This window comes from Sapajus apella, unplaced genomic scaffold, assembly GCF_009761245.1.
Source record: "Sapajus apella isolate SASKATOON/1434 unplaced genomic scaffold, GSC_monkey_1.0 scaffold114, whole genome shotgun sequence".
NCBI classification, from domain to species: domain Eukaryota; kingdom Metazoa; phylum Chordata; class Mammalia; order Primates; family Cebidae; genus Sapajus; species Sapajus apella.
The window spans coordinates 4,998,337-5,007,508 of NW_022437054.1; the positions used below are offsets into that span (position 1 = coordinate 4,998,337).

At 39.9% G+C, this 9,172-nt stretch overlaps 1 protein-coding gene across 9 annotated transcripts in view; it reads right to left on the minus strand.

Moving 5' to 3' along the window:
- The window catches only part of IFT88 (intraflagellar transport 88), a 126,833-nt gene that overhangs the window by 35,895 nt on the left and 81,766 nt on the right, over nucleotides 1-9,172 (minus strand). For all 9 annotated transcript variants that reach the window (XR_004263413.1, XR_004263411.1, XR_004263412.1 and 6 more), the window contains one exon: nucleotides 8,969-9,034. Coding sequence is in view for 6 of the 9 variants with exons in the window: in XM_032260123.1 (XP_032116014.1) it covers nucleotides 8,969-9,034 (66 nt within the window). In the remaining 3 variants the exon portion in view is untranslated. The remainder of the gene's footprint in view (nucleotides 1-8,968; nucleotides 9,035-9,172) is intronic.

Consider the following 9,172-nt stretch of genomic DNA (forward strand, 5'->3'; position numbering starts at 1 on the left):
TGGAAATTGGTTCAACCACGTGGAAAGCAGTTTGGTGATTTCTTAAAGAACTTAGAATTACAGGCCAGGCATGGTGGCTCATGCCTGTAATCATAGCACTTTGGGAGGCTGAGGTGACAGGATCACGAGAGCTCAGGAGTTCGAGACCAACCTGGGCAACATAGTGAGACCTTGTCTCCATAAATACAAAAATAAAATAAAATAAAACCATAATTACCATTTGATTCAGCAATCTAATTACTGGGTATATATGCAAAAGAATAGAAATCATTCTGCCATAAAGACACATGCACATGTATGTTCACTGCAGCACTGTTCACAAGAGCTAAGACACAGAATCAACCATCAGTGGTAGACTGGGTAAAGAAAATATGACATACATATATATATATATATATATGCGCCATGGAATTCTCCACAGCCATAAAAAAGAACAAGATCATGTCCTCTGCAGCAACATGGATGGAGTTGGAGGCCATTATCCTAAGCGAACTACTACAGGAACAGAAAACCAAAAACTGCATGTTCGTGCTTCTAAGTGTGAGCTAAACCTCAAGTACATATGAACATAAAGAAGGAAACAACAGACAGTGACGTCTCCTTGAGGGCAGAGGGTGGGAGAATGGTGAGGATCAAAAAACTACTTATCGATTACAATGGTTATTACTTGGGTGATAAAATAATCTGTATGCCAAACCCCCATGATATGCAATTTACCTATAAAATAAACTGCACACATACCTCTGAACCTAAAAGTTTTAAAACACTTCCCTTTTTAAGCACTAAAGTTTGATTCAGCTTTCCAGTGAACTTCCAAATTAAGTTTTCAAGTCAACTCTTTATTTCCCCAAGAAGGGGAGATGAGTATGTTCTCTAAGCTCTTATATTCTGTTGTTTTATATGCAGAGGTAAAAGAATTCTTGAGACTCTGAAGATATTGTTTCACCACCTTTGGTATTTAGTGCTTGGTATTTCATGCTGCTGATAACTGCCCAGTTTTTCTTCCTTTGCAGAATAGCAGACCTTTTTTTTTCTGCTGTAGAATGTTTGCTTTTACTATGTCTTTGATTTTGTATTTTATCACAAGTGTTCTATTTTAGTCCATGGGAAAACTTACAATTCCTAGTTGTATTTCTCTTACTTCTTTTCTTTTTTTTAGAAGAAGTTTTGCTCTTGTACCCCAGGCTGGAATGAAATGGTGTGATCTCAACTCACCACAACTTCCACCACCTGGGTTCAAGTGATTCTCCTGCCTAAGCCTCCTGAGTAGCTGGAATTACAGGTGCCTGCCACCATGCCCAGCTAATTTTTGTATTTTTAGTAGAAATAGGGTTTCACCATGTTGGCCAGGCTGGTTTCGAACTCCTGACCTCAGGTGATCCACCTGCCTTGGCCTCCCAAAGTGCTGGGATTACAGGTGTGAGCCACCATGCCCGGCCTTCTCTTACTTATCTTCTGTATTTCATCTTATTCAATTTTTGTTCTTAAAATTATGGAATAAACAGTTTTCAATTACTACTATGATTTTCAGCTCTGTACTACATCCAGGTGGATTTTAATTCTGCTATATATTTTTAGTTTCACTATCATCTTTTCTTATGTATTGTCCTATTACCATGCTCCTTCTTCTGTAACATCCTGTTACCTTTTCGCCTCACCCTGTGAGTTTCTTCCTCTGAAGTAAATAGAGGTTATGTGTTCTTTGAATCTTACAGAAGGAGCCAAATATTTCTACACCGTAATAATTTTTTTGAGCTCTTCTATTTTTCTAGGTAATAAAAACGACTTTTTGTTTTTTTGCCAGGTGCAGTGGCTTATGCCTGTAATCCCAGCGCTTTGGGAGGCCGAGACAGATGGATCACCTGAGGTTGGGAGTTTGAGACCAGCCTGACCAACATGAAGAAAATCCTGTCTCTACTAAGAAAATACAAAATTAGCCAGGTGTGGTGGCGCATGCCTGTCATCCCAGCTACTTGGGATGCTGAGGCAGCAGAATCGCTTGAACTCGGGAGGTGAAGGTTGCAGTGAGCCAAGCTCGTGCCATTGCACTCCAGCCTGGGCAACAAGAGCAAAATTCTATCTCAAAAAAAATAAATAAATAAAATAAAATTAGCCGGGTGTGGTGGCGCGTGCCTGTAGTCCCAGCTACTCGGGTGGCTGAGGCAGGAGAATCGCTTGAAACTGGGAGACGGAGCTTTCGGTGAGCCGACATCACACGACTGCACTCCAGCTTGGTGACAGAACAAGACTTAAAACAAAAACAAAAACAATAGCCAACTATTTTTTTTAATGGCATTTTTTCATAGTTCTGTACTGACTTTCTTTCTCTTATTTGGGTTGAAATGAGGAAAGATGTATCAAGACCTTGTATTTGCCAAGAGTTAAGTGTATGGCCTGGCCTTAGTTCCTGTACTTGGTCTCTAAGGTTGTTGATTAAAAGATTCTTCTGCTTCACTAGGCTGACTTTTTGTTTTTTTGAGATGGAGTCTCACTCTGTTGCCCAGGCCTATAGTGCAGTGGCATGATCTCGGCTCCCTGCAGCCTCTTCCTCCCAGGTTCAAGCAATTCTCCTGCCTCAGCCTCCTGAGTATGGGATTACAGGCACGCGCCACCATGCCCGGCTAATTTTTGTATTTTTAGTAGAATCGGGGTTTCAACATGTTGGCCAGGCTGGTCTTGAACTCCTGACCTGATAATCCGCCCACCTCACCCTCCCAAAGTGCTGGGATTACAGGCATGAGCCATCACGCCTGGCTAGGCTGACTTTTAAATACTCTCCTGTATGAGGAAGGTTCTAGCACCTTTTAAAAGTTAACCTGGGCAGCCCCCTGGCACCAAGCAGCCTGAAAGTGCCCCAGCCCAGAAGCTAAAAGTTAACCTACCTATCCTATACTGTTATTCCTTTCCTGGCATATTTTCAGTTTTTCCTTGTCTACTAGATAATTCCCCTTAGGCAACAGAAACATTCACCTCTGCTCATTCTTTAAAAAAAAAAAAAAAGTTTTCCCCATCCTGGCAAACATGGCGAACTCCTATCTCTATTAAAAATACAAAAAAGAACCCAAAACCTAAAATGCAATAAAAAAAAAATAAAATAAAAATACAAAAAAATACAAAAAAAGAAAAAATAGGTGTGGTGGTATGCACCTATAATTCCAGGTGACTCAGGAGGCTGAGGCACAAGAATCACTTGAACCTGGGAGACAGAGGTTGCAGTGAGCTGAGATTGCACGACTGCATTCCACCCTGGGTAACAGAGCGAGACTGTCTCAAAAAAAAAAAAAAAAAAAAAAAGAGAAAGAAAAAAAAAAGTTTCCCTGGACCTTGCAGCATTCTTTAGTTGTCACACTCCCTCCTCTTTCCTGGAACTTCGAGTTCCAAGTTTTTCTTCTTTTTCCTATTTTTATAATTAATCATTTTGGCTCTATTAAATATCTTTCAAATACATCTCCCGGCATCATCCACCAACATCATCACTGCATTCTGCCTAAATTTCTGCTGTCAATTTAGGTAGAACATTTGAAAATCTAGCTGTATCTCATCCAGACTTCTACCCAGCCCTCTTGTTTTCAGCAGCAGCAGGAACAGCCAGCATACCTCCCACTTTCTGATGCCTCCAATTCCAGGGATTTCCTGGGGTTCTATGTTATGAATTCTTTGGCTTCTACTGACTTCTCCACTACCTACGTACCCTGGCAGTTCTAATCTGCTAAACTGAAAACTTTCCTAAAATTTAATAATCTCTTTGTTCTTGTGCATTTATAATTTTTTTTTTTGAGATGGAGTCTCCCTCTGTTGCCTGGGCTGGAGTGCAGTGGCGTGGACCTCTGCTTACCACAACCTCTGCCTCCCGGGTTCAAGCAATTCTTCTGCCTCAGCCTCCCGAGTAGCTGGGATTACAGGCACCCACCACTATGCCCAGGTAATTTTTTGTATTTTTAGTAGAGATGGGGTTTCACTATGTTGGGCAGGTTGGTCTCAAACTCTAGTCCTCCTGACTCGCACACCTCACCTCCCAAAGTGCTGAGGTTACAGGAGTGAGAAAATAGATGTTCAATCTGCTACATTTTCCACAATAGACTACCTTTTGAAATAGACCCTGCATCCTTCTATCTCCGCCCTTACTAATAATGCTGTCTACCTGCAGTGCCTGTTCCTGCCTTCCCTTCCTAGCAAAACCCTCCATACCCTTCAGGGCCACTTCAAATGTTACTTCCTCTGTAAAACCTAATTATGTCAATCGTCCCCTAGTTTGGGCAGTTAAGAGTTCCTCTGCATTTCCACAGTACTTTGTACATTTTTCAGTTACCTCATTTATTATCCCATATCAGTTAACTGACGATCTGTGTGAGTCCTAGGAGGCAGAAGTCAAGATGATATATCTGTTGTCACCCCAGCACATAAAAAATAGTAAAAATTTTGGAAGCAAATGGATAAAGAAACAGAAAAGTCTTAAAGCTAATAAACACTCAATTTTTTTCAAAAATATTACTGATAATATATGTAATAACAGAACATAAAAATATGTGCTGAGTGTACTGAAATAAATTTATATGCAGATGGCCCCCAATTTCTCCCTAAGTGCCTATTTAACATACTTTCTTGAGCATCAAAGAGGTAGCTCAAATATAACATATCTTAAAAAAAAAAAAAAAAAAGCTTTTGGGCCAGGCATGGTGGCTCATGCCTGTAATCCCAGCACTTTGGGAGGCTGAGGTGGGCGGATCACCTGAGGTCGGGAGTTCGAGACCAGCCTGACCAACATGGAGAAACCCCGCCTCTACTAAAAATACAAAATCAGTCAGGTGTGGTGGAGCATGCCTTTAATCCCAGCTACTTGGAAAGGCTGAGGCAGAAGAATCGCTTGAACCTGGGAGGCAGAGGTGGCGGTGAGCTGAGATCATGCCACTGCACTCCAGCCTGGGCAACAAGAGTGAAACTCCATCTCAAAAAAAAAAAAAAAAAAAAAAAAAGGTTTTAATTTTTCCCTTGAAAAGCTGCTTGTTCCCCAGTTTCCCACATCTCAGTGAATGGCAGCTCCATCCTTCCAGCTGCCCAGAGCCAGATTTGTGCGGTCACCCTTGACACTGTCTCCCTCAAGTCTCACATCTAAATGGCTAGCAAGTGCTGGCACTGATACCTCCCATACACATTCGGGACCTATCTTGTCCACCTCCACTGCTAGTCCAAGTGAATACTGTGATTTTGCATTTAGGTACTGCCCATCTCACCTTATTCTCCATACAGAGGCCAAAACAACCTTTTGATTTGAACCTCACGTACAGAAGCTTGAGTTAATCATATATTAGAACCTTTTGAAAACCTATGTCAAATCGTATTATTCTTCCACACAAAATCCTCCAATAGCTCATCACCTCACCCAAAATATAATTTGAAGACCTGACCTAAGGCCTGTGAGGATCTACAGGTCCTGGCCCACCCACTCTGCCACCTCTCTCTCTCCATCACATTGTCCGCTGTGCTTCGACCACACTGACATCCACATCTTCATGGCTTGCTTCCGTCTATTCTTTCAGGTCTCTGCCCAAATGATAGTTTAAGAGAAAGCCCTTCCATGACAACCCTGTTTAAAATAGCAGCCCTTCCCATATTCTCTATCTCTTTACCTGTTTTTCCTTTATAGCACCTATGACTACTGACATTATTTATTGTCTTTTCTCTTCACACTAGATACCAGGGATTTTGGTCTGTTTTGTTTTCTGCTACATCCACAGTGCTAGAACAACGTCTGGAACACAGTAGTCACTCCACTCCACAATAATTTGTAAATATACAAGCAATTTAAGACCATTAAAGTATTGCAAAAGTTAATAGTGTAACTTAAAATGTCACACATTACCATATAAATTGTCTTTGTATACACATTTATATTAATGATTCATAATAAGAAGATACTTTGTACTTTCTGCAAATAAAGGGTAGCTTAGGAATTTTTGTTTTTTAAGAGATGCCTAGGCTGGAGTGTAGTGGCACAATCACAGCTCACTGCAGTTTGGAACTCCTGGGCTCAAGCGATCCTTCCGTCTCAGCCACTTGAGCAGCTGGAACCATAGGTGCACACCACCATACCCTGTTATTTTTTTTTTCATATTTAGAAGAGATGAGGTCTTGCTATGTTTCCCAGGCTGGGCTTGAATTCCTGGGCTCAAGCAATCCTCCGGCCTTGGTGTCCCAAAGTGTTGAGATTACAGGCATGAGCTATGACGCACAGCCAGAAACATTTAACGTAAAGTAGAAAAATTTTTGGTGGATGTCCTCTGAAAGTTGGTATATAATCTGTAACTCTGTAGAGCAGGTCAATTTTTGGTGAAGAATATATTTTAAAACTAAATTATCCTGCTAGTTTTATCCAGAAAACTATTATTCTTAAAACAGCACATTCCATGGGTGTAAATGTTTTTTCTACAACCATAGTTAAGGTAGACTATTGATTACATTTGTTTTGAAAATTAAATAGGTCAGAGTTATCTTAGACACCCTCTATGGTGTAGACAATCATTCATTTGATTCTTAGAGTGACTTTGATACGCTAAAGAAAAAATCTTGGTCTTCCTTGAAGATATTGTCTTTTTTGGACCAGTGCAAAGGTGCTTGGTTAGTGCAGAAGTTTTCAACTGGCTGCAATTTTGCCCCCCGGGGGACACTGACAATGTCTAGAGACATTTCTAGTTTTCATATCTGGGGGTGGGAGGGCTGCTAGCTAATCTATTGGATAGAGGCCAGGGATTTTGCTAAACACTCCATAACACCCTGGATGGCCTCTTACAGTGTGGAATTTGTACAATCCCAAATGTCAGAGGTGCCAAGGCTGAGAAACTCTTTTGCTTAGCAGACTTTTGGGCTGCTTCACTTTCAAGCAAAGTTATTACTGCTATCTCTCATTTAATCTCTAAAGCACTAGTTCTCTAATGTGACTAAGATTAAGAATCACATAGAAAACCCTTTAAAAATAAATGGGGAAAAACAGATGCCTGCGTCCACTGCAAATCTAATAAAAATCTTACCAGGCAGGGCTAGAAATTTGTACTTTAAAAAAGTTCTAGGCTGGGCATGGTGGCTCACACCTGCGATCCCAGCACTTTGGGAGGCTCAAGCAGGAGAATCACTTGAAGAGTGATTTTGTTTTTAGTAGAGCCCTTGTCTCTACTAAAAACAAAAATTAGCTGAGTGTGGTGGTGTGTGCCTGTAATCCCAGCTACTAGGGAGGCTGAAGTGGGAGATTCGCTTGAACCAGGGAGGCAGAGGTTGCAGTCAGCCGAGACGGTACCACTGCACTCCAGCCTGGGCGATAAGAAGAAAACACCATCTTAAAAAAAAAAAGTTCTAGAAGTAATTCCCATGTAGCCTATTTCCTGACTCACATTTGTGAAAACTACTGTGGTTAAGTTAATGAGTCTACCTCTAATCAGCATTAGAGACCAACCTGCTCCTACACTCCTACCAAAGATCACAACTGAGCTAACTGCTGTTGAGCTTTTCTAGACAGCCAAGTGGAGAAATACATTAATGAAGGAACACGTCGTACACCTAATCCTTGGCCATCAGAAAACTTGGCTCAGAAAAGATTTCTTTTTACTAAATTGCAATGCATTGTTTTGTGTTCATTGTCACTGAAGAACAATTTTTTTTTTCTTTGAGACGGAGTCTTGCTCTGTTGGCCAGGCCAGTCTTGAATGCCTGACCTCAGGTGATCTGCCCACCTTGACCTCCCGAAGTGCTGGGATTACAGGCATGAGCAACCGCGCCTGGCCTTGAAGAACAAATTTTAACATGGTCGTTTCCGGCATGTTATTTTATTTGCTGTAGGGATGTTATTAAAGAAAGTATCTACTGTACCTTTCAACTATTCTAACTACTGTATCTCTCAATGTCTAAACAGAAGTGAATTAAGAGTTGAAGAGCTACTTCTTCTTCCCAATAAATTGTTTTATATTTCCAGATAAAGCAGTAACAATTACACAATTTTCTGTTTCCTTTGCCTGCAAGGCTGTTCAGGGACAAATTTATAGTTTAGTGAGAATATGTGGCATATGAATGTGCTTACTTCATATTTTTCTTGATTCTGAATTTGTTGTTACTGCTATAATACTTCACATTATTACTGTAAGGTGCATCAATCCACTGTGCAACAAGATAGGAAATAAGTATCTTCTACAAAGATAACCTTACGACTGAGTAAGTAACATATTAACACGTTTTAAAACCGAAGTAACATTAAAAATTATTTGTGGCTGGGCACAGTGGCTCATGCCTGTAATCCTAGCACTTCGGGAGGCCGAGGTAGATGGAGCATGAGGTCAGGAGTTTGAGACCAGCCTGGACAACATAGTGAAACCCCGTCTCTTCTAAAAATACAAAAATTAGGTGGGCATGGTGGCATGCGCCTATAGTCCCAGCTACTCAGGAGGCTGAGACAGGAGGATCACTTGAGCCCGGGAGGCAGAGGTTGTGGTGAACCACTCCACACTAGCCTGGGCAAAGAGCAAGACTCTGTCTAAAAAAAAAAAAAAAAAAAAAAAAAAAAAATTATTTACTATATTATTAATGTTCTATTCTTATAAACCCTAAAATTATTTTCTCAACCTTAAAAAGTTGTTTACTAAAATGGACAGTTAAAAATGTCTTTCCTACAAAACACCACAGGTTTACAAACATTGAAAATCAACCATAAGCTAAAATGCTTTCTTAAAATTCTATAAAACTCTGAAATACGTGTTTCCTATTAAAGAGAATTCTGTGGTATATTTAAATCCATCAACAATTAGTTCTATAAAAATATGTACTTTCAGAGTCAAATTTTCTGATCCTATAAAAATATTTAAACTATGTACCACAAATTATGGGTCAGCATTTACATATACAATTACTGTAGCAAATGTAATTATATATTAGGACATAAAATGTGAGAACCTATTACTTCAAAATTACATTATGTAATATCACTTACATTCGACATTTTCTGGAAATTTTCTGTGAGTGTCTTTGTAAGTATCTAATGCTTTTTGGTAGTTACCTGTAAAAAAACAAGAGAAAAATATAACATATTAGCAAATTATACAAACTAACGGGATTCAGAAAAATATTAATTTCTATCTGACATATGGGCTATTTAATGGTTTAATAGTAAGGTTTCTTTTTTTTTTTTTTTTTT